The sequence below is a fragment of the Danio rerio genome, chromosome 2 (assembly GCF_049306965.1).
Source record: "Danio rerio strain Tuebingen ecotype United States chromosome 2, GRCz12tu, whole genome shotgun sequence".
Taxonomy (NCBI): domain Eukaryota; kingdom Metazoa; phylum Chordata; class Actinopteri; order Cypriniformes; family Danionidae; genus Danio; species Danio rerio.
In genome coordinates this window covers 40,591,109-40,618,345 of record NC_133177.1, presented here as the reverse complement: position 1 = coordinate 40,618,345, position 27,237 = coordinate 40,591,109, and the positions used below count along the sequence as shown (strand labels likewise).

General features: G+C 34.5%; 1 protein-coding gene across 6 annotated transcripts in view; it reads left to right on the top strand.

Moving 5' to 3' along the window:
- insra (insulin receptor a) overlaps positions 1-27,237 on the top strand; it is a 105,492-nt gene that overhangs the window by 52,216 nt on the left and 26,039 nt on the right. For all 6 annotated transcript variants that reach the window (XM_073911792.1, XM_073911788.1, XM_073911789.1 and 3 more), the window contains 1 exon segment: positions 22,231-22,552. In XM_073911792.1, the coding sequence (XP_073767893.1) occupies positions 22,231-22,552 (322 nt within the window).

Below are 27,237 nucleotides of genomic sequence, written 5' to 3'. Positions count from 1 at the left end.
GATTAAACGTTGAAAAATATTTAAACTTTGACAGAATTTAAAAGCTGAGACATTATTTCATATTAACAAAGCATAAAGCTTGTGATTAATGGCAGATGCACTGGAAATAATGTTTAGATAAGTTCACCATTAACAGAAAAATTATTCAAGGTTTCTGTTTAAGTGTGTAAAACAGGCTGATGCAGTCAAAAAAATGCCAGCAGAGAAGGTCTGGTTTTGATATCTTTCATCATTCCTGTAGTTTTGTGATCGTCATCAATTAGGGCTGCACAATATATTGCTTGAACATTGATATCGCAGTGTGTGCATCTGCAGTAATCACATTGCAGGATTAGATTTAGTAAATCTTTAGTATTAAAAAAATAAATATGATTACTTTTTAATTATTTATACAATGATGATGTTATTTTGCATTTAATTGTTACATTTTTGTACTTGAATACTGTTTGATTCCTCTGAAAAACAAAGGCTATTAATTTATTTTTTTACTTGTAATGCTTTACATTTTATGCAGATGCACTGCAAAGAAAAAGACTTGATCACCCTAGACGGTTTAAATTAACTAAATCTTTCCACATAGAACTATTCAAGTCATCTGATGAATTATATTCATATCGCAATGTATATTGTGGCAAAAATATCAAGCTGTCAGATTTTTCCAATATCATGCAGCCCTATCATCAATGATGACACAACAGGGAGAAATCAACCCCAGTTGAGTCTTTAAAATTTATCCATGACCATGAGTAATTATACAAAGTGCAGATACATCTGTATGAGCTCTGCTACTCGACTCTCCAGTGTATTCATATGGCTAGTGTTGTTATTTTAGAAGTTGTTCTCCTGTCTGACCCCTGTGGAATGAGAAAAGAAATGGGGGAGAAGGAATCACATGAGAAAAAACGCAGAGCTCCAGAATACACCCACTGATTGCATAATCACCACAGACCAATGATGGCTCCAAGGTGTTTAGGTAAAGTATGTGTTCATCAGGTGGAGTTAGTTTGAGTAGAAAAAGCATTTTAACTATGTTCTTTTTTCTCACTGATGACATCATCTGGAAAAAAATTGTGCCCTTTCTTAAAAGAAACAAGTACATATCATTGCAAATGAATGTTAATAATTATTTATTATAATTGGCTCATAACAGCCTGTTCAGTGGATCTTTATTTGTAGTTTACACAAGCAGTTCTCACTGGGTTGATCATCAAGGTCGTATCCTCAAGTGGAGCCCCTCCTTTAGGGCTGAGACAAGACCACTGAGTGCCAATGGTATTAACTCAGTCAAAAGCTTTACTGCTCCTGGAATCCCAGACATCCCAAGCATTCATTAAACCTCAGCAGACAAGCATTTCAACAGTGTTTTGAACAGTTTTTCACTCAAAGCTCCTCTGTGAGGGTGTCTCTGGTCAGGCTCTTTAGATATTCTGCACATCTGCAGATCTCCTTTCATGCTGATGAATGGTGTTTGTCTTAATCACGGCAATCAGATTTGATTTATGAAGCTTCAAAGTGTTAAATATAAACCAGGAGTCATCTTATTTTATCCTGGATGTTTGCAGTAAATGTGATTCGCGCAGTCTCTCTAAAGTAAAATTTATAACTGAAGTGTTTGCTTTTTGGTTGCAATCCTTTTCCACAATAAATGTAGTAGCTCTTGATCTACTTGGATTTTGTAAGGGGGTCAAAACTTCCAGAGAGAGGTAATACTAGACTGAGTCTACAAAATATTGCTTGCCGGCGTCAGCTGAAATTTCAATATATATCAGCTTTAGTTGGTATTAAATCTAAAGACTACAGCATTTACAGAATATATGAAGTTTACTAACAAAAAATCATTTCCTTCAATCCCTTTCTGTTTAGCTTTTGTTCTGTTGTACTTTTTGTTTAGTTTTTTCCTATTCTGAACTCGGTTAAAATTAAAGAGTGGTAAATGCATGTTTATGATGACCGTAATAGACCGTAATTTCATTTTATTTGGCACTACTTTTGCACCAATGTGACTTATCTGTAATTTTTTTATTAATCAGTAATGAACTTTGATATAATCTGTAGTAGTCGTAATCGCTTATTTTACTTTGTTTCATCTAGTGATTTTATTTTATTTTTGTTATTATTTTATTAAATTTTTTTTACTTTATTTTATTTTTTATTTTACTTTATTTATTTTATTCATTTATATTTTATTTTATTATTTTGCTTCATGAATTCTTTTTCTTTTTTATAATTTTTATTAAATTTTTTTTCAATGGTGTTTCATTTCATTCCATTTTATTTAATATTTTTTTATTCTGTTTACCCACAACTTCCCTATCACGTCCTAAAAGGCCAGACTGTGTGTCTCTATAATTCATGTAATTTTCTAAATGCATGATCAGTTGGAGTGTTTTTTTTTTTTTTTTTTTTTTGTGGTTTAAATTCTGTGCTTCTAACCATGCAGTTAGTGTTTGATATTATCAAGCACACTTTTTTGTTTTTTTTTCTATGTCAAGTGAATAGAAACATCTGCTTCTACTACCTTTACAAGAAAATGAGCTGGGCTTCCTACATGCAGTAAATCCTTCTAAAACAGACATATGTTTATGTGAGAAACTAAAATATTAACTATATAACTATTTTTAAGGTATACCAATGTTTGGAAAAATCAGGGTTTTAAAACAACCAACATTTTCTGTTATACCATTCCTATATGGTATAGAATATATTTTTTTACTTTTTATTTTTTATTTTATTTTTTTTAGGACAAATGTATCGCCAGCAGTAAAGATGTTCAAAGATGCTGTTTAAAATTGTAAAGAAATCTGTGTTTTTGGAACCAATGAAGACAGCTGAAGACAGCCTGACGTGTTTACTGCTTCAAAATATTTTAATTGTTTCTTAAAAATATTTATGTAAAGGGGGAAAAAAGTTTGTTTTTTACCCAAACGATTAAAAAAATATTTTAGAACAGCAATCATAATACCGTTAAAACCGTGATATTTTTATCCAAGGTTATCATACTGTCAGAAACATAAACCAGCCCTTGCCTTGTCACTGTGTTGATTGCTTTGACCTGATCGGGTCAGCGATGTTAACTCGGTTGTCCAGTTCATTTATATCAACTGAATCAACTGTTTCTTGGAAAAGATCAGTCAAAAATGATTTGTTTTTTTGGATATCAGACCTCACAACCTGTTTTACTAACAAGCAGAGGAGATCTATACAGGGCCATTACCAAGCATTTTAAGAAGGCCGTAATTAAATTTTGAAAAAAATAGCAATAGTTATAATTCCCTTTTTATGGAAGGATCTTGTAGTTTAATTATAGAGTTCTTAATTTTTTATTTACTTATAGACGTTTGGTCGACTAAATGTATTTGTACTTTTACAGTTAATTTAATAATTTTTTTGAATCACATTGTTGGGTATAAACTCCATATTTGTATTCCTGTTTGCATTCCAGTTAAATTTGCAGCAATGAACAAACTTTAGTGACCGTACATAAGGGCTAAATCGAACAAATGACTATTCTGAAAACTATCCCAAAAATTGCAGATGTTTAAGAGAGAGAATGTCTTTTCAAAATCCTGTGGTCTTTGCAGTTGACCACTTGTCTACTTGCATGACGTGTTTTCTGTATTTGGCCTTAAAGACCACGTGTGTGTACAACAATTGATTTGCTAATGGGACAGTTAACAATTTATCTAGACATTTTTTTTTTTGCATAATATACATGTAGTAATTTACTTTGCCCTAAAATAACACTGTGTGATAAAGTTTCTAGTGGACGAAGCTAAATACAGGTATAAAAGCAGTATCTTTTACTTGTCAGTTTGTAAGCATGCTTGTACTGTAGATGTATCTTTTAAATACCAGATCCACCCAAAACCAGAGCCCAGTGTTTCAGTATGCATTAATGTGGTGCAGACCAAAAGGGAGAGATGGTGCTGTTGCTTCAGTAGCCTAAGGGGTGTGTTGTCCAGACGGATCCTCAAGCTTCAGTTTGGGGTGTGGTAGACATAGTTGATCTGACATTCCACTCTGCTGTTCAAACAGAGAAAGAGGTAAATTATAGTAGTAATTCACCCGAAAATTAACATTCTGTCATCATTTATTTACCTTCATGTCATTTCAAGCCTATGTAACTACTTCAGTTTGTAGAACCAAGAATTCAGAAGAACATTTGGGTTTTAAATAATATTGCACCCATTGACAAAGGGTTATAATATTTAATGTACATTAATGCCTATATATATATATATATATATATATATATATATATATATATATATATATATATATATATATATTATTACTTAAAAAAATAAAATAAAATAAAATCTTTTTCCAGCGTGTTGCCGAAATATTATTTCGAAATTTAATTAAATTTAATTTAATGTACTAAAATAACTGAAACTAACATAACTAATTTAAAACATACAGGCATATTTCTACAGTGCTTCACACATAGACTTTAGTTGGGTGGGCCGCCTAGGTATATTAACGGCCGGCCAAGTATATTTGGTGACATTTTTATTATCACCTTTTTACACTTTTTTTTTTTCTGTTTCCGCTCAATAGCCAAACATCCATGATCGATTAACTTGTGAAAAATCTCCTCTCGCCAACCTACACCTTTCCTACTTCTCATGGTGTGTGCGAGAACTGTCAACACACTCACAGACAGTCTCAGGTACTCTGCAAAGACCCACAGAGACGTGCCTTTTTGGGACTTTAAAATGTATTCGTCCAGGTTTTTGTAAATCTAAAATGTCCAGAATTCGGCTTTTGCTTTCGCTTTCTAAGCCATCATTTTTGTTTTAAGCCTGATTTACTTTCATTTTGCTTTCACAGCTGACAGCAGGTAAACAGCCGTAAGACAGAGAGAAACATTATAGAAATAAATCTTTGATACGACTTGGATAAACTTTTCTTTTAATAAGGACTATCAAATTTTTATTGAATCAAAAATAATTCTGCACTTTTTTTTGCACAGAACAGTTTTTACTGAAGAGAAAAGTCATGGAGGTCTAAGATGAAGAGAGTTATTTAGTGATGACAGAATCTTTAGGTGAACTATCTTTTTAAAATGTTTCAATTTCATGTTCATCACAGTCTCAATAAATTCATTCAACACAATGACGGAGACACAGACGTCCTACGTAAATGTTTTTCATTTGCACGATGCACCAGGACATTCGTCAACACTTAGGTACAGTTGATTTGGTGCTGTTTACGAGCCTAGATCATCATGTCTAATTTAGATATCCTGTCTGTCATTGCAATACTCAACTCGGCGGGAATGAAGAAAACGTGAGCATGTCCGATCGTGATGTTGGAGTGTTTTTCCTCCATTACGGGTGGCTGGCTGCCTAATGAAAGTGTTTACAGCATCTGTCTCTGCTTGACTGCTAGTAGCCAGCGTTTCACCGCCTGCAGTGTGACATAGCGCCGTCACCTCTCTGAAACCACGATTAACCCCGAACACAGAGTCTAATTAATAGCTGTCCTTCTAGCATCTCATTACTCCATCTCCTCGTGATCACGCATCTCTGACGTGGTGGACATGGCCTCCTGATCACACACATCCTCTTCGATGTGCTCAATGAATGTGTAAGTACACATTAAAACAGCCTCCTGTCAGGCTAAACTGGTTACAAGGACCTAAACGCATGTGATAAATCCAGGAGACCCGACTGACTGCCAGATTCTGAGCCAAATGTGTGCTCTATGACGCAGTTTGACTTAATATAAGATTTTGTTTTTTGACCCTGGCATGAATGGCGATTTGTTTGGCACTGGTGCCTCCTGAAATGGTCTGATGTTCTAAATAGACGTCTAAATGGCCCATTAAAATCAACAGAGAGAATTAGTTATATTATAATTTTATGTTAACTTTAAAATATAAAACAGAATTTTATTTATTAAAGGAACAGTTCACCCAAAATTGAGTATCAGTGATAGATGATAGATGCCTTTATTTCCTATATTGCTCCTAAAACATTGTATGTTATACTTTTATAATGGGCATTATTAATTAATAAAATTGATAGTCAATGAAAGAGACAGGGTGTGGTTTATGTTTTCAATGAAAATTAAAGGAGGCCGTTAATGTTATAGGCTTCTTTTTGTTATAAATATGCATACAGTGAAGATGACTCTCATATAAATATGTAGCCACAAGATGCCATTTTTTGGTGTCTTAAGTTGCTAATATCAAAATGAAAATAGGCAGTTCATTATATCATGTTTTCATTTGATTGTTAAGAAAGTGAAACAACGTAGCCAGGGTGATGTGAATGAGGTTATAAAGTACACGTTTCCCATTGAAGATTTACCCGATGTATCCTTGGGAGCTTGTTTTTCATATCAAACTTGGGAAGTCTGCACTTACAAGGAGAGGATGCAAGACTGAACTGTAGGCTACTTAATATTGAGGAAAAGGCCCCAATCACAGAGGCGAATGTCTGCGGTCATGCCTTCGTTTTCAGATGTCTCCGCTTTCCCCCCCATCCACACTGACACAGAGCAGCAGCATTTTAAAATGAAGATGGCCTTTTCAGTGTTTGAGAAACGCTCTGTTTTCGGTGATCAAAAGCTCCAGCGTAGTGTGGACGGATGGCGTAATCGTAAAACTTGTGTTTTAAAACGAAAACATATTATTGTAAACGGGGGCTTACTGTACTATACTGTATGTAACATTAGTGCATTCTAATTTACTAAGATGTTACACAGTTTGTCCAAGGTGCCTGCCCTTTTTTGTTTGCAGGATGCTGAGATATGAATTAAAACGCTTTGTGAGAAATGGCCAATGATAAAAGATATTTGATAGTCTTTTTAAGAAATAGTTTGAACAAAAAGTCATAATTTGCTGTTAATTTACTCACCCAGAATAAATTATCTTTGCTTAATAATACCTTTATGCATTGCCAGGAGCAACAACGCAGTGGTGCATAGGTAGTGCTGTCGCCTCACAGCAAGAAGGTCGCTGGTTCAAGCCTTGGCTGGGTCAATTGGCGTTTCTGTGTGGAGTTTGCATGTTCTCCCTGCGTTCACGTGGGTTTCCCCCGGGTGCTCCGGTTTCCCTCAGTTTAAAGACATGCAGTACAAGTGAATTAGGTATGCTAAAATTGTCCGTTGTGTATGAGTGTGAATGAGTGTGTATGGATGTTTCCCAGAGATAAATTGCGGCTTAATAAAGGGGCTAAGCCGAAAAGAAAAGAAATGAATGAATTGTCAGAAGCCACTGGTATTAATTTTGTTTTAAATGTGTGTGTTTTTTGACTCTGAATGTACCAGTATTCACTGATTTGCATATTTTTGCCCGCTAAGGACCACAGTTTAAGCTGACGAGAATGAATTAAGAGCAAGTTTTTGTGCGAACAAAGTAAAAAGTAAATGATCACCAGTGAATGAAGAGTTTAAATAATTGTGTTGCAATGTGCCATTTAATACAACGCCTTTGCTGCATCTCAACACAATAGGCAACAAAAACAGGGTTATCAAGGGCATTCAGAGACTCCAGCATTGTTTTGGCAGTGAGAGTCGGGTTGTTGTCTTACTAAATCTTGTTTCTGGTGTGAAGCTGAGCCAGTCTCTCAGTCCTTCCTAAAAGAGAGGATTGTCCTTCTGGAATGCTTTTCTAGTGCTTCACAGTATCTTGGAAGCTCTGAGGGGTCATCAGGTGCTTCATCACCTTTTTAACTCTGTTCCCCGAAGTGTGCGATGTTCATTTTGTTTCCTTCTCCAAGGTGAGACAGCTTCAAGCATTTAAAGAGAGTTTATTGGATTTTATGGCATGGTTTTGACAAGCTATATACTTTCACTGCACCTAAAGATATTCTGTATAGTATAGTATTCTGTATCTACATCTACACTGACGACGATTAAAAAAAATATTTTATGCTTTTTCAATCGCCAATGTCCCCAGTGTGTTACTAGCACATCTGACCATTGAATCCAGCTCGTGTAATCTATCAAATCAGGCTAATTTACTGATCACAGTCATTGTAGTGGAATAAAAACACAAACTCTTTTTCTCAGCATTTCTTGGGCAATGCAAACACTTTATAGCACATACCTGGGGTACTTTTATTTACTCTTTCACTTTTTAAAACGGGGGATTGGGATGCACCAAAATGAAAATTCTTGGCCGAAAACTGAAAAACAGGCAAGCAAGGCATCAAACTAAAACATTGAAAGAAATTATGCCAATGGTTAGCACAATTCCATTTATGGCTTTGACTGTATACTAACCTTACTATAATCAAGGCATTGCAATTGCATACATAAATTTTTAGGTTTAAAAATAAAAAATAAAATCATTAATTTATTTCATTTTGTGTTTACTACAAAAACCATAGTAAAACCATAGAATATTTGCAAAAAGTAAAAGTTTACTTTGTGGTTGCTTTGGTTTTACTAAAACCATATTTTAACAATAGTTACTATAGTATAAACATGATTCCTTTTGCTTAAGCGTTAGGTAAGGGTGACCGTTTCACTTAATGAAATACTTTACCTCAGGGAAATTTGTCCTGCCTTTAGTTAAATTACTTAAGGACTTTTGGGCAAATTGGCACTGATCTCTCTCTCTCTTTCCTGGTGCGCTACTCCCTCTCTCCACATCCATCGTAGTCTGGATCATTTTGCGTGCGTGCTGCTTTATTTTTAAGATTCCAAGTAATGATCTATATATTGTGGATTGATTTCAGTCAAGCTAAAGTGCTGAGGATCTGAATAGATGGAATAGAATCTAGACAGGCCCCGTTCAGATAAGCATGTGCAGGCCGTGGTTTTTGTTAACATCATCATGACATACATTTTCAGTCGTGTGGTTTTGATGGTAAAAATCTTTCGGCCAAAACGGTGGCCGAAAATTCAGTACATCCCTACTTAACACCATGCACAGATCTTCTCTACAGTGTTATGTGTATAACTTTTACATACGCAATAGTTTTCTATTTCAATGCATGACTGTCAGTATTTATTTATTTATTTCATTTTATTACTGGGAAAATTATTCTGAAAGGGATCTCAACTATATAGTTTCTCTACATCTTAATTGTAGTTGTAGTCTGAACATTCAAAATAATTTTAACACCTGCATTTAGCATTCTTTATAGTTACTGTGCTTGCTATGCTTTATGATTTGTTTGCCATATTAACACATTATTTATACATTACTAAAATTCTTTCTCACTTTGTTTTGATGAAGCCTTTAAATGACCATCTTCAACTGCATTAGACAGGCTGGGAAACATTACAGTCCAGAACATCCTGCTAGTGTTGTACAACAACGCCTTACTCTGGAATTAAGCATTATTTGGACAGGAGGTGTTCGTCAGCCTCGGGTTGCTTTGGCAGAGGTCCATAAATGAAGAATTAGTCTTGTCTTCACATGAGAGGTGTAGCTAGTGCAGCGTGGTCTGTGTTTATACGTCTATGTGTGGGTTACCCTGCTGTTGTTCAGCTAGGACGATAAAACATTCCTGATGATGAGTTATATAAACACAGATCTAACAGGAGTTAATGAAAAACTGCTAAAAAACAGAAGAAGACACTGAATGGTGGTCATCGATCTTAACCTTTTCAACAAAGATCGCACTATGAATCATCCTTTACTGTTTTTAAAAGTTATGGTGTGTCTGCAGTTTATTTGGCTTGACAGAGCTGTGCTGCTGTGTCAGCCAGGGCCATTAATCACCTAATAATGAGATTTGTCTGAAATTAATCTGAATTTGGCTGATAACTGTGCCTGCATGGCTGATTAACAGCCAATGTGTTTGTCCCCCGTTGTGTCAGCTTTGTCTGCAGTAAAAGTCAGTGAAATGTGTTCTTTTATATTAATATCGTATTACATTTTTACAGAACACACAGAAAATTTTACACATTTTGACAGAAATACAGTTTACACAAAATTATGAAGCATAACGGTTTTAACATTGATAAATAGGAATACAAAACATTTTGAGCTGGTGAAAATTGTCGGTCAACAATGGCATTTTCAGTTTTCGGCTCGGCTGAAAGAGAAAAACAGCCACTGGAAGACAGGGGCATAACATGGAGGGGCCTTAGAGGCGTAACTTGTATATGTTATAGAGGCGTAACTTGAAGTTATGAAGACATGTCAAAACTGTTGTCGGCAAGATGGTGCTGTACATCAGTTATTAACATCTATACCTACCACAATCCTAAAACCAACCATCATCGTTATTAATGTCTACACCTACCCCAAACCTAAACACAACCATCATCGTTATTAATGTCTACACCTACCCCAATCCTAAACCCAACCATCATCGTTATTAATGTCTACACCTACCCCAAACCTAAACACAACCATCAAAGTTATAATGTCTACAACTACCCCAACCCTTAACCCAACTATCACAGTTATTAATGTCTACATCTTCCCTAACCCTAAACCCAACCATCACAGTTATTAACTTACAGCTGCGAGATGCGGAGGGTTTCATACTTGACACGCTCTCCATTGTACTGTTGTATGCAACCACAGGGGACGACGCTAAGTAGGTCTGTAATGACAAAACAAATGAAGAAGTCAATGAGTGGAGTTGCATGGTAGAGTTGCTAAATGAATGAATATAATAATATATCGAATTAATTGGTTGTGGATAAATTTGGAGAAAATTCATGAAAACGTTTGGTGAAAATGTTCTCTGACAAGTATTTCTGTTATCTTGCCAACAACATCTCGTTGTGACATCTCGCATGGTTCAATGGGATTTTGATAACTGCAAGTTATGCCTCTCTAACTTACCACAAGTTACGCTCCTTCATCTTACGCCCCCGTCTTGCTGTTCACAGACAGATAAAGTTGAATTACCGACTGAAAAACAGTCTCACCACTCTGCCCAGCAGTGTTCAGTAAACTGCCTTCACTCACCTAAAAGTGAGGAGCCTATACTGTAGTATCTGTGCAGAGCAGGTTTTACACCAGACATGGAAAGCGATGCGATATGAAACCCAATTATTTCAATGTGCTATGCAACAGCTCAGTTTGTTGCTGCATTGAGTAGAGCATACCCAGCGGATCATGCGCACACCAGTCAAAGTTCACAAAGCAAAGTTCACTTAAGTAATGCGTTGACAAGACAATTCAATCTAGTATACTTGTTTCTGCTGCTTACGATAGCATTCCTGTGCTGTCATGACAACGCAGATAAAATTATACTTCGCCATTTGTTCTCTGTCAGTGAAATGTGTATCTTTTTAGCTTGTGATTTCTGAAGTCAGTATAATCACAAGTTATTAAAAGTCCTACAAAACAATTTAATTAAACAATGTCATTATAAAACGGCCAAGTGCATCTAGAATATTAAGTTGGTACACGGTGCTCAGCATATATAAGTACACCGCTCACAAATCTATCCTTTAAATTCATATTTAAATAGGAAGCTGTACAATATTTTAATTTTATTTAGGCATATACATTATATTAGTCAGTACTGAAACCAAATATGGAGCTAATTTAACAAAATAACTTGTGATAATGATCCAAATTCATACTTTTATAGAAAAATATTAAATACAAATTTTAAAAAGAGGAAAAATCAAGAAAAATGTAATTGTATTTTTTTTTTTTTTGCAATATTTTGCTTGAATTTAATTGTATTATCTTTCCATTTCTAAGTATGTTTGGTGACTAAAATATTATTTTAATAAATATATCTGTTAAATAAATCTGTTTTTTTTTTCAATGCACCAAAATAAACTGCATATATTCAATGAGAAATGAATAAAAATATTCAGTTTCAAAATAGCTGTTCTCAATTATACTGAGCACTGTATTATATTATATTATATTATATTATATTATATTATATTATATATTATTATATTATATTATCATTTTGACCCTCATATGAAATTAGATTTTGGTGTATGATCTTTTTCTTGCAGATCGAGTTGAATCATAATTTGGTTCCATTCAAAAAATGTCAAATAAAAACAGTTTACAGGGACTAAAATAAATAAAATTCTTTGGACCAATATTTAACCACCTGCCGTATGTTAGTATCTGCACATCAATGTTCTTGCAACTCCACATCATGTTTTGGCTGTTTAGTTCTGGCAGATAATAATTTTGTCTTTATTTTGCCAAACACATCCAGATCAGTTTGCCTGGATACTGTCACTGGCTCTACCCTGCTTTCCCAAATGATCCTTTACTCTTTAAAAGAAATCCTTTCACCCATCTGGTCAGTTTAAGGGGCCCCCATTTACTGTAGTGAATTCCTCACAATATGAAGCTTGAAAACTGTGTGACAAGCGCACAAAGCAGAGCTTAATTTCGTAAATGGCCCTTCCTGCATTATGCGCATAATTTTAATTAGAAAAGACATTTTCACCGAATGCTCCTTCAAAATACAGTAAAGTTTGCGTGTGGTTGTTTTGGTCTTAATGAGAATTGTCCGGCAGGAGAATCTGGAGTCTATCTCATGGCCTTTGACCCAGTTTAAAGACAAATAATTTCCAGAGATAGCATGTTTGTTTTTCCTCTAGCACTTGTTAAGGTCTCTGTTATTTTTTTATCTTTAGGAGCACAGCTTGGAAAATTTGAGTCCTTTTTATCCTGTATTTCCCAACCAAATCTGTTGTTTCTTCATAACGGCATGAAGCAGTTATTACTCCAGGGAAATGTCTCAGGTGCTGATTGGATACTATGATGAGTCTTAGCATGAATTGCTGTGTATTTGCAGTGGCAGAGAGAAGATTTTGAGTGTTTGTCACTTGCCGACGTGTCATACTTTGGCTGTCATAAAAACAAAAGCTCTCTAGTGCTGCCTTTCCTTCCTGTGGTACAGCTGCGTGTTTATAGACTGAACTGTATGTGATCTATGTCCAGCGAGAGGACATTGCCTGTTCTGGGGTCAGATTCTGTGTTTTGGCGCTGATGGCTTCCTTTCACACACCTCTTGTCCCTTTAATGCTCTTGCCTTTTTCTGTCTCTTTATTTCACTCACATGTAGCGCTTATTCCTAATAGAAGTAAATCTCATCTCAGGTGTTTGCGCACAAGTGCTATTTCTGATGTTATAAACTGAATTGAACCTACGGACGCAATTCGCTGTTTCTGATAAATGAGTCACATGCGGCCACCCACCCCGATGTTGAAACGTGACCCAGATCTAGCAGATAGACGGCCAGAACATGAATGAATGAAAGCTAATGAGCAATGAATGGCTCCCTCTGTACACACTCCCATCTGCACTCGGAGAGAAGGAGCTGGAGTGTTATGTTGCTTGCCAGGGCTTTAGTTTTATTTTGTTGTGTTATTTTTGTTTTGTTTATAAATTTGTCAAAAATGACTCAACGTGGTGTTTTTTAATCAGAGGAACTTTCATTTTGACCAAGTAATCATTTATTATTAGTAAAAAGAAATTGACAATGTTGAATGAATGAATGAATCAATGGATAAAAGGTTGGCTGTACAAGCATCTTTATTTATAATAAGCAGTACAAAAGTGTTAATTTTGACAGCAAACTTTGATTTAGTTTTAGCCTTCTGACTAAAAATCCATCTTAGTTTCAGTCATAATTTAGTCTTCAGAATCATTTTAGTTTTATTTTAGTTTTAGTCAACTAAATTTCTTAAGATTTTAGTTGACTAATTCTACTCTGTAGTTGACTAAAATATATTTGGTTTAAGTGTAATTTAATTCAATATTGTAGACATTTATTCATACTAAATATTAAAACTTAAAAGTAAATAAAATAGTTTAATTAAAATAAGTAATGGAGCTTTTCCATAAAAGCCCAATTTATTTATAATAAGCATTACAACATTATATTAAAAATAATATTATAGTACAATATAATATTTCGTTTAGAAAAGTGATTTTTTTTAATTTGATTTTGTAGCCTTGCTTCAGCTGAATAATCTGCATCATATCTTACTGCTAAAATGCAGTGAATGTTATATAAACGTACAATTAACTTATTAACTAAAACATTTATTTAAATTTGTTTTTATATATTAAAAAATAAAACACTAATTTTTCTCTAGAGCAAACAGTAAACATAAAATGTATTACCTTACCTTTCTGCAAACATGTTGAACTCAAATAAGGAAGATGGTGTAGCTTATTGTACAAACAGAAAAATAATAATAATAAAAATACAGAACACTCAGCGAACTAACATGGCTGAAACAACTCTGAAATTGTACCATGCTGTTGGTTGCTACTAGATTGAGTGTCACTGGCAGACTTTCTGTTAACTTTTTAGCCTGTGGTGCTTTTTAGGTGCTGGTTGTTGTAATTTCTCATGCTGTGGCAACAATTCTCACAAATGACCTGTTTTTGTTCGGTGTCTGACTTTGAAACCAAAATATACCCATATTATTGATGTGCTGTTTTTCTTTGTTATTAATTTGACTATTAATGCTTCTGAAGAGGCAAAAGCCATCATCATACTTGCCCACTGGTTCACGCTTTCCTTATTAGTGTTTTTTTAAGTAGTTTGTATTGGAGATTAAGAATGTAGAATAAGGTCAAACAGAATATGTGCTTTATTAGTACTAACAAGCAGCCAATATATAAATAACATGCATACTAATAAGCAACTAATTAATAGTGTGAATTAAAGTGTTCTCACTAAAGCGTTACCGAATGTATTCATTTTGATTGATTGGTATGGTTCTGTAGGGGAGTGAATCATGCATAACATGTAATAAACAAGCTGCAAGCATATATAAATGCAAGAAAGCAAACATAAAAGTCAAATAAACGGTGCATGCTTTATGGTTTTGTATATGTAAATGTAAAAATTACACTGCAAAGTCGTAATATCGATGCTGAAGCGATATATTGTGCAGCCCTTTTTCAGAGTATTCATATTTTGCAGCAAATTTTGAATAATGGAAACATGATTGTGTTGATACAAACCATTTATTCATTTTTCTTTCGGCTTTGCCCCATCAATGTAGACCAGTAGCAGGCAAAAGATTCAAAAACATAAATCATGAAGGTGATTCAGAGCAAAACTTTTTTTTTTTTTTTTTTTTTTTTAAGAACCATATCTTTATTTATCATGCCATTTTTTTGATAAAACTTGGTAATCTCTTTATATTCGAAGGGCAGCTGCATTACAATCTTCAAACAAGATAGATTTTTAAACCCCATTTGACCTTCTCTCTCATCATCAAATCAGTCTTTTTCTACATATGCCTGACCAAGTTATTGTGGTAAATGACATATTGCTATTATGTGTCGGAATCATCATTTATTGGTTGACAAAAGCATAGCATTCAAATCGTTTAAAACTTTACTAGCTGTATTACATTTCAGTATTTAAAAAAACAAGCTATTTTATTATATTTTATTACATTTATATATTTCACAAATAGAAAGTTCAGAAATGAACAGCTGAAATATTCTGTATCATTACAAAACCTTTTTAGCCACATTAATATGTCGTCGCCAGTTGACAATTTGCCTTGTAAAAATGATATGTGGATGACTTAACGGCACAATTCTCTTGAATATTATTATTGGCATCAAATATGCGCTACTTAACAAGCAAAATCAATCAATGACAGCAGTGCTTCCAGCATACTCTACTCTATAATCTATCTGTTAGCAAACAGAAGCCGGCATCTTCCAGAGCAGAGGAACAAGTTGGTCTAACATTTGTAGCAGTGTTTTTTTTTCACTCCCCTTGCTTTTCCGCCCAAGGTTGCAGGCACATGGGCAATGAAGGGTTAACACACACAGTGGCCCTGCTTCACAGTCGCTACAGACCATTGAATGGCTACTTTCTACAGCCAGCAAACACATTGGTTAAGGTTGAGGGTGGGTCTGCGGTCAGGCCTGTTAAATGGCCTGGACTCTCTGGATCGGGAGTCGCAGTGCACGCCGTGTGCGTGTTTGCTCATATCCACATTCAGCAGGAGAGCAAGAGGAAGAAGAGAGAGAGAATATGGGAGGCGGAGGGTTTTCAAAGAATAGATAATGAATTTTCACAGAAAGACATTTTGGAGTCAACAAGGTTGTTTTTAGCGCAGCATGGAATTCTTCTTAATTTAATGTGCTTTCAATTTACACAATCCTTGTGGCTTGACTGTTTTTTCCAACTTAGCGCCTGCATTGTTGTCACATGTGCGCGCACACACACACACACACACACACACACACACACACACACACACACGCACGATCTTTTCGCGGCAGGCAGTGAAGTGGCCCTCCCTGGATTGTCGTGTATAAGGGACAGAGGGTAATGTTGTTTTCCTCGAGTTGGCTGACCTGGTGTCACCTGACATTTTGAAGTGAACAACAACAGCTAGGCGCAGACTTGATCTGTACCATAATGTGCAGTAAAAATGCATGTCGGCTATGGCTGCACGACATTGGCAAAGTCTGATATTGTGATATTTTATTATTCTGCAATAAATAGTATAAAATTGTTTTACAAGATTTTAATAGCTCTATTTGACAGTTTTCTGGGGAGTTAACAGTATTCAAGTACAGAAACTGCATAATCACAATGTAAATTATGCTTTTCTTATTTTGCTTTTGTTTTGTTGCTTGTCCAAATATCAAAATTCTTAGATGAAAAAAATATTGTTTTGTTTTCACCTTCAAAAGAAATAAGGCAAAATTTAGAGTTAAACAAAAAATTAAGCAAAATGATCTGCCAATGGGATAAGTAAAATAACCTATAATTCGGGTCTAGAAACAAGACAAACATTTGACTAACAGAATTTTTTTTCTCGTAAATTGTATAAATTCTGTATGAACAGTTAAAAAATCTTTGATATACCTGTAAACATCATACATTTTTGTTTGAAATGGTCTTGAATTGCTCAGTCACATGTCTTAACACAGGTTAAACTTAACAGAGACTCTATAAATGGGTGTTCTGTAGCTAGTTATCAGCTATAATTCATGCTCAGCATTGCGTATCTTGTGATGTGACTTATGTATGCACTCATTGCAATGTTGATACTGAAACAATATATTTTGTGCAGTCCTAGACTCTGCCAACTTATTTTATCAAATGTGGAACCGTGTGATTTCTTTTGTTGAGACTTTCTTTGTAAATGAACACTTATCTTTTTAATTCGTTCATTAATTAGCAAATGTTTTCTTATTTTATTTGGGTAATGTTATATTGTTTGCATAACTGTATTCCACTAATATTCTGTATGTTTAAAACCAACATATTATTACTATACACTCACCGGTCACTTTATTAGGTACACCTTACTAGTAACGGGTTGGACTCCCTTTTGCCATCAAAACTGACTTAATCCTTTATGGCAAAGATTTAACAAGGCACTGGAAATATTCCTCAGTATATTATATTATATATATTCCTCAGCAATTAAACTGGTGTTCCTAATAAAGTGGCCGGTAGAGGTATATTTCGAATGTCATGTACTGTTATTCAAGTATATACTTAATTTTAAAAAAAGCATGTTAAAGCACCTTTTCAGCATTTGGAAAGATGTGTTGAGGAGCTCTGTGGAAAAACTGAGAATTGTTTTGAACTTGCATATAAATTCATTTGAGCCGCTCTGATTACTGCCAGCGTTCTCACTTTTTCTTGACTACTTTTTCTCTATTTTTCTTTTTTTTGCCTGCTCCATTTCTGCAAAGCTCTACATGAATTCACTTTTTTCATGATCCCTGGGTTTGTCAGAGCTTGTCATGAGCATTTGGAAATTTTTAGAGAAGCCTCGAAGCATTCGGAAAGATTAGTGTTTGCCTAAATTACAGAACACTTGTCAAAGGCTTTAAGGTGGTGTTAAAAGTCTGCTGAATACTTAATTGTTAAACACAAGGCAGGCCTGGAGATTTCAGCGTTGTGGCATCTGTGTTGTCATGGAGCAGAGCTGCGTTTGCTGGCCTTGTACTAAACCTACAGCAGGATTGTGTTTGTTTGTGGCGTTAACATCACCGATTCAAAGCCAATATTCCATTAGGACACACACACACACACACACACACACACACACACACACACACACACACACACACACACACACACTTCCTCTGTGACTTGTTTTTAGTCCTTTGGGCATCTTAATGGGATTCATTATTGTGTCCTTTGCTTTTGCACAGCTCTAATAATGTTTGTGTGTCTGCTTAGTCATATATCAACATCGATAATGTGATGCTAATTGTTTTATATAGTCTTTATATTTATTTCTTTGTTTTATATTAGTATTACTATTCATACTAAGACTTCAGATGTTTGTTATTTTATTGGATTCTTTTTTGATGATTAATCAAATTCAAAAGAGCGTCACTTTTCATTTTAAAGGCAATCGTTTAAACCAAAAAGAAATTCTGCCATTTACTCACCCACCAAACCAGAGCTGCATGAAATTGGAAAAAAAAAAATCTGACATTGCAATGTTTTTATGTTCACTTCAATATTTTTTGCAATATAAATTCTATCTCTCCAGATGACTTGAATAGTTTGTAAAGAATTCTAAAATTTTGATAAATTGGGATGATACTGTAGGAGCGTATCTGCATAAAATACCATTTAAAAATGACAAGAAAAGTTAAATACAATGGAGTACAGATGCAAATAAATAGTGATTCATGATTTTTTGGGGGGGGTATCAAACAGTATTCAGAAGCAGAAATTACACTGCATCATTTTAATTGAGTAAGTATTTATATAATGTTAAATTAATCTGCCCAAATGGCTCAAGTTTGCTTTGGATCCTTAAAGTCAGGCCCTAAAAACACATGCAAATAATAAACTTTCACTCTAAAGTTAAAATGTAAAATTACTCCAGTATATTGTTAAGTGTAATGTCTGGTCAACCATAATCCAAACTACATTGCATATGCCTATTGTAGACTCACACACTGCGATATCGATGCTGAAACAATATATTGTGCAGCTCTACACAAAACCTGTTTCATATATTTTGTTCTGTTGAACACAAAAGATATTTTGAAGAAGGTTGGAAATCTGTAACTATTGACTTTCATAGTGTTTGTTTTACCTACTATGGAAGTCAGTGTTACAGATTTCCAACATTCTTTAAAATATCTTTTGTGTTCAACTGAAAAAGAAAAAACTTAAATTCATTAGCGCCAGTGAAGGGAGAGTAAATGACAGCAGAATTTAGATTTCTGAATGATCTATACCTTTAAATAAGTGAAATTTATTGTTTGTTTGTTCTTATTGGCTGAGAGCTGTGGAATATTCTAGGGATAACAGGACTGTTCCAGCTTCTTCACCTACAGTATGTATGTGGTAGAGTAATGTAGACAGAACTCTGTAGATATATGGATTTTGTTTTAATGCCGCTCTGCATTATAATCCCAATCTGGGAGCGAGATCCTCTGTTTTGTCATCATTAAAACATTAAAATACTCTACATGATCCAATGGAATAATTTAAGTACTAAGGAAGTGGTATTTAGTAGTCCTTACCAGACCTTTTCTCTATATGTCTATATACTTTTATTAAAAATGGCATTTTTACAAAACCATTTGAACACAAGGGGTATGTTTATTGGCACTCGACACATCAGTTCATATAAGAATAAATTCTGCAACAAATCTGTGGGATTGTCAGAGGGAGATTATGTGTTCGTGTTCAAACACACGTGCAGTTGCATTCATATGCATGTCGGAGAGCAGCGCATGCTCCAGCTAGCCATGCGTGGTTTATTTTTAACAGGCTGTCTCAGAGACAAGCTTGCAGGTCACATTGTTAGAAAGAGGCCAGTAAAGTCACATACAGTGTTTCCAGAGGATTCCGTACGACGCTGTAGATCCTCTTCCCTGCACTACAGGACCCCTGTGACCCTCAGATCTTTCTGTATTTATCTTTGGGGTTTTTCCTCTTTCTTTCCTTTGCCTGTGCCACACATGGCCTCTTTCACCTCCATCGTTTAGGTGGGGGTGAAGAAATATGTAAACAGTGACTTCAGTGGGAGAGAAGGACCTACAACAAGACTCTTGTCAAACAACTGGCAGCAGTGTGCTGTTCTGTGCACTGTGAGTTTATGGAGTTTTGTGTGCGTGTGTGTATGACGGAAAGAAAGAGGCATAAAAGGCAGAGGAATGCTGTTACACCATTTTAGAAACTGTTTATCGGAGTAGGCCATTTTGTCATTGTTTTAATATTTACAATCGTAACCTGGCATTGCAGCAAGTTAAAACATGACTGGAGTTACTGAGAAAGCACTTAAAGCTATATTACAGGTAAAGCATTAAGTATTGACAGCATCTGTCAGTTTCCACTAAATATTTTGGCTAATTCATTCTTTAACAAAAGAACAGTAGATAAAATTTGTTATTTTTGCATGTACAGTGGAAGTCTTAAGTTTCTGCACCTGTTTCCAAAGTATACACTTCATTTATTATTTTTTTTAATCGGCTTTCTCAGACACTCCGGTTTTTCATTTTCCATTACGTGGGAACGCTGATATCAGGATGTTCGCAAACAGAATATTGTTAAAACAGTGTACCCTTTTACTTATTTTAACCTGGAATAAGGTTAAAATACATGCTTACAGTTTTATGGATGTCAGTTTCAATTATTTAAGTGGTGTTTTATGAAGGCAGGTGTGCTTCTGAAAACCGTTAGGGTTGATGCAAACTTTTCAGATGTAAATGCAGTGATCATATGAAATCATAGAAAGTGAGCTGCAGTTAAACTATATAAATAGGTTCAAATGCACATGTGCAATGCAGAGCTGATTACTCAAATTCGAGTTCAGAACAGGCAATCAAACTAAGTGTGAAAGGACTGTTAGAGAAAACATTCTTTTTAAATTAATTTGTTTATATATTAATAAGGTTACGATCTGTTAGAAATTACCTGGGAAATCAATATAAGAATGCAAGCAACAAATATAAAGATGCAATGTAGCTCTCAATAAAACATTTTACTTCATGTCATGAAAGAGGAAAGAAAAGAAAAAAGAAAATAATAAAAATATAACATGGAAAGGTTCCACGCTTCTGCAATAACTGAGGGGTCCATCTTCTTTATGTGATCTAAAACAGGTGAGAAACAACATATCAGTACAACCCCTTACAGTATATTGTATTTTTCTAAGGTCAAGTGGTGTAGAAGTTTCATAAGCCATTGCTTAACGGTTGGAGGAATCTTTTTTTTTTTCCTTCAATAATATTGCTCTATTTGATCAATAGTAACCTTCTATCTAAAAGTGCTGCAAAGGCAATCACACCTCATAAGTACAATTTAAGCAGATTTACAGAATTAATAACATCCATTACTTTGAATTTTTTTTTTTTTTTTTTTTTTTACATGTAAATATGTCTTTTGTCATTTTTTAAACTGACATCAGTTTTATTTGAAATGAAAATAAACTGCAGAACACATATGATGTCCACCTTGAGCCTGTGAAAATGTACATTTATACGTGTGTGTTTAAATTGACATGCTTATTAAATAAACGTGTGCTTTTCTGAAAAGGGAAGATTAAATTAAATGCCTGGTTGTGGTATGGTCATATCAATTAATTAAAATTTTCATGAATGTAATTATATTATGCTAATAATAATAATGATACCAATCACTCAAATATGATGCATGTATTGGTGGGAATACAACATTGTTTAAATGTTATTTTGTTTTTAACTTAAAATTTAAAAAAATATGTTTTTCATTTTGGAATAAAGCCAGATATACCAAATCAAATCAAAATCAAATAACTTTTTTTGTCCCATCATCAGCAGCACGTGTACTATGATGAGTGAAAACTTAGGTGCTGGCTCCAAACAGTGCAAAATACAACAACATACTCCAAAAAACAAAACAATATACTATTGGCAATGCTGACTGTAATATTATACGCAATAGACAATAAATACTTTAAGAAAAACGCACATTACACACATGTGGGCACAGATAGACAAGTACACAGTCAAAAAGGTAGACACTGTTTGACTGGTGGTGTAAAACTTTCGTAGGCAATATTGTTTTAAGTAAAGATTTGGATAAAGCGCAGTGCATGCTACATCTTGATGATATGCAGTGAGGGCTATGGAAAGTTTTTGTGTGAGGTGTGTCGAGTGTTCTTCAGCCTGATAGTCTGTGGGAAGAAGCTTTCCTTCAGTCGGCTGGTGCGTGGTTCTAGAACGCACACACTGATTGAATTATCAAAACGAATGGGAGGGTGGTACTTCATTTAAAGGACCCACTATGGATATCTATCATCTTGCATAAGATGCATTGTATTTTCCTTTAAATGTAACCCCTGTTTCTCTATTTCTTCCCACAGTGTGTCCATCCTCATGCAAGCACCGCGCCTGCACTAAAGACAACCAGTGCTGCCACGACCAGTGTCTGGGCGGCTGTTTGGAGCCCCACTCGTCTAACAAATGCGTGGCATGCCGCAACTTCATGCACAACAACATGTGTGTCGAAAAGTGCCCACATGGTTTCTACACCTTCAAGGGCTGGCGCTGCGTCAGCTTCAGCTTTTGCCAGGAGCTCCACAACAAGTGCAAGCAAGGCAAAGGTGACTGCCACGAATACGTCATTCACAACGGCGCCTGCATCCCTGAGTGCCCTTCAGGATACACCACTGTCAACTCCACTACGTAAGTAACCTGCTGCTTGTGTGCTCTACACTCAACGAACACGCACAAATACTAGTGCACGTCTACTCAAGTGTCTTAAAGTGTACTTCATAGATGCATCAGGACCCGTTTTAAGCTAAATCATTTGTGTATGAAGTGTGACCTGTCGTGTAATAAGGTTTCCAGGTCACACAATTTATTTTAAAGAAGTTTCTTAGTGAATGTTGTCTTTTAAAATGTAAAAAAATTCCTCATAACTTACTCACCGAGTACGTTTACATGGACACGAATAATTCGATTTTAAAACTATTAAGACAATACTCTGATTAAGAGTCTACCATTTTAACAGCGACTTTTGATTAATTTAATCCGAGTAAGGACATAATCGAACTAAACAGAAATCGAATTAAGACATGTTGAGCATGCTAATGTTACTGACATTATTGAAGTGCAGTACAGGCATTTAAACACCGCAATCAAACTATTACCATCCTGTAGGATTTTCGCTGCATTTTATGACAGGATAGTCTACACACACAGATGTCTGATACTATTCAGTGAAGGACCACAGACACCTGCATCACATGTGGAGGTTTTTTCCTCATATGGCGTGCAGTATTAAATTCCCTTAAAACAACACTCTTTCAACAGTTCATACTCGCATCCAATATCTCGGTTTATCACGGGGGGCATGCATGAAATGTTCCTGAATGTAAGTGAAAGTGCCAAACTGCAGTTAAAGGCGACACTAAAAATGAAACACCCGAAATTACACGACAATCCAGAGCAAACATGGATATCGTGGTGATGCAATGACATTAATTGTATTATGTGCTATAACATGTAAAACGAGATTATGAAAGGAATATTCAAAAAGCAACTCATGTAAACACTTTAATCATATTATTGTCTTTTTCAGAATAAGGCAAATAATTAAATTACTGATGTCCTTGTAAACATAATCACTGTCTTATTAACCAAGTTGTTCATTTATTGCTATCTTCAAAAAGATCAATGTTTTTGAGGAAAACATTCCAGGATTTATGTATGTCAAAGACTTTTAATGTGCTCAGTGGCTTGATCTTTCAAACCATATTTTCAAAGGGCTCTTAACAGAGGACTAAAGGCCCACATATATTTTAAGCTCATTTTCATACTTTATTTAAAGGCAAAAAGAAGTTTGAAAAAGATGAGTGATGGTACACAGTTACTGAACACACCCATGACTGGCACCGACAGTGTGCGCATACTCAAAGAAAAGACGTAGTGTGAGGAGGTGGGCACCCAAATCAGGGTAAAGAAATTGCTTGTCAAAGTAGGCAGAGTTCCAGAACACACTCACTCACTGATTGTGTAATCGACCAATGGTAGCTCAACGTTTTTTTGGGCCAAAATGAACTCTTTACCTAGAGGTAAAAAAAAAGGAAAAGCAGAATTGTGAACTTTTCACTGACAAAAGCTTGTCTAACAATAGCTATGGGCAGGGCCAGACACAATCTATGGACATTTTTTGCTATCTCTGCGCAGAATTTAGTAAAAAATCTGTGAATTTATGCCGCATGAGTTTGGGAGTATCATAACTAAAAACGTAACAAAGGAACTAAAAAAATAATACCTTTTTAACTTTTATTTAATTTTTACAATGCAAATCCAATTAGATGCATTTTTTTGGTAATCAAAGTCTCTCATATAATATCTCTTATATAAAAGTTTCTCATATAATATATATACTTAAAGGCAGAAAATTTCACTGCCTTTTCATATTCTTCAATATTACTGAAAATAATTCAAAAACTGAAGAAATATACATTTGCACAAAGAAAAAAAAATCTGTGTAAATCTGCAGATTTCCACGCGCTTTGTGGTTAAAAAGGTTATGTAATGAAAAAAAAATCTTTCCTTGGCTTGGATCGTGTAAAGAGTTTGTGAAGCTGCATTAAATCTGCACTTTGAAAGTTCAAACCTGAGCACTATAGAAGTCCACTATTTATAGAAATAATTAAATAAATCAAATAAATAGATAAAAAATTAACCTTTCTTTTTGATTAAATAAAGAAATTAACATTGTTAATTGCAAGGCAGTTAGTAAATTATTATTACTATTATAATGCTCTTTCTGGAAATGAGATAATCCTCAATTTAAAATATGCAACTTGTTTTTATTATTTGTTTTAAAATGCATTTTATTCTTTTGATAGCTTTTTTACATTTTCATTGAACACATGGTCCTTCAGAAATGATTGTAAAACGGATACACTGTGGTGAATTTATTTATTTATTTATTTATTTATTTTTTGTAGCTTGAAATTACATCTCAGAATTTTTTTTTGGTTCTTCACTTAGGCATAAAAGGACTTCTTAAAAACAAACTTAATTTTAGACTAATTTGGTTGAAATCATGTCTTACTAGTTTGTTCTTTGGTTTCAGTTAAGCTACACTTTGGCTTTTAGTAGTATTTATGGTACAGGAGCAAGAAAAAACTAAGCAGCAAATGGTGTGCTGACCTCAGTCGACTGTCTGAGCCTTGTTTTGGAGAGCAAGAGGGAGAGTGTGCATTAGAAAGGGAGCGTTGTATGCTAATGAGGGCATGTTTGTGAGTTTTAAAGTGGCACTGACCCGGTGTTAGGCTTGGCAGTTTTGTTTATACCCATTTTAGGAAGGTTTGAGTGGGAAAAGGTGGACAACAGCAGACCGCTAGTCACTGTTTTACATAGCTTTCAGATCTTTGTTTTGTGTTGTTTGTTTTTGCAGGAAATATAGCATAATCAATGTCTCATCACTTTATTTGCTCTCACGCTATGTCTATATGTGTATGTATGGGTGTACATATGCGCATCACCTCAAAATGTCTGGCCTGGTTTCCATACATCTTTTTGGTGTAGCAATGGTCAGGCACTGGGGGGAAAAAACAATTAAATTTAGTAACGTTCAACTTAAATTGTTTGTTTAAATTCAACCCATATAAATAGTTTACAACCACTTAACTTAAAACAATTTAGTAAATTCAAGGAATCATTTCTGAATAATTTTTTCAGTGTACAATTAAATTGGGATGTTCATACTAGATTGCATTTTACTCTACGATTTGTCATATTTTTATTATTTTATTATACAATTTTTAAAAATGTCACATATTTCAACATAGAAAAACAATGCACTTTTAAGCCCCGTTTACACTGCCAGTTAAATGTGACCCAATTCCAATTTTTGTGCTCATATGTGACACAAATCGGCTCTGTTCTATGACCATGTAAACACACAAAAAAACATGCATTCAGATATTCAGAGATCAGTTTCAGGTCTTCTTCATCTGTGGAAATAAATCAGATATAAATCAGATGTGACAATGCGACTATCATGTAAACGGGCAGATCAGATTTATTGAGGAATTCCGTTTTGTACGTCATTAAATTTGCGACAATGTGGTACTTCTCTGCGGTTTAATGACGTAGAAGAAATATCGTGCGTGGATATGCCAACAAGTTAAACAACAACAACAACAGAGGAAACATGGAGGAGGAAAATAGTAAGTGGTCCACAGCAGAAAGTACTTGCCTTCTGTTATGGCCCTTTCCCTCCTTCTTTGTCTTCGCTTCAAAATCATGTTAAAGTTGGGTAAACCTTGCATATTTCGCAGAGCTAAAAGCGAGACAGTTTCTTCCATCATGGCTAGTGTGGTGCAATTACACGCCTTTACGCATACAAGACATTGTAAATTGCATGGCAAGTGTAAACACATGAATCAGATATGGGTAACGTGTAAACGGACAGGCAAAAAATTAGATATAGGCAACAAATCACAATTAGGCATCAAGACCTGACAGTGTAAACGTGACCTTAGATGAGATTTGTGTGTTAGCTTACAGAAATATGTTACTGCCAGTTGAGAGTATATTATAGAGATTTAAATACACCTTTTGAATAGAGACTACTTGAAAATGTGTTCTATGGAAAAGTTTCTAAAGATTTTCATAATTTCTGTTTTATTCTGTAAAATGCTGATGACGTTTCTATCAAATTTTAAATAAAAATGTTGTCAATTTGCATAAAACAGCAAAAAGTGATAATCAGACATGATCATATTGACTTTTAGACAACTCATTACAAATGTTTAAACTTTAGAATAGTTAAGAAATTAATATTTGGTGGAACGTCCTTTATTTAACACCTTTTATTCTTGACGTAATTGTATTTGAACAGTTGGTGTTTTTTAAGATCATCCAGAATGCATGAGTAAAGTAAATGATTTATAACCTGTTCAAATTAATATTAAATATATTATGTAATAGTTACTTTGTATGTTAATACGTGCTTTACTAACTTAACTTAGTGTGTACAGTATTGTGACCTAAAGTGAGGACTATTTATGCTTTATAAAGGCCCAATAAATGACAATTTGTTAGTTTAATAATCTTTTATTTATGGATTCTGAATGATCTTTAAAAAACACCAACTATTCTTAAACTGGTTTGTCAATAATTCAATACTTTATTAATGAAAAAATAGTCATGAACAAAGTATGAAAACACAATCATTAGGGACATAAGTCTAGAATACAACATTTGAAGCTAAAAAAAATGATTAATGCTTTACAAATAATGAATTAAATATTAATGCTTAACAATTCTTATTAAATTATACATAGTGTGTAATTTTATAAAGCATTACCAGAATTTGTCATGTTATCAAGCCCTAAGAGATTAAA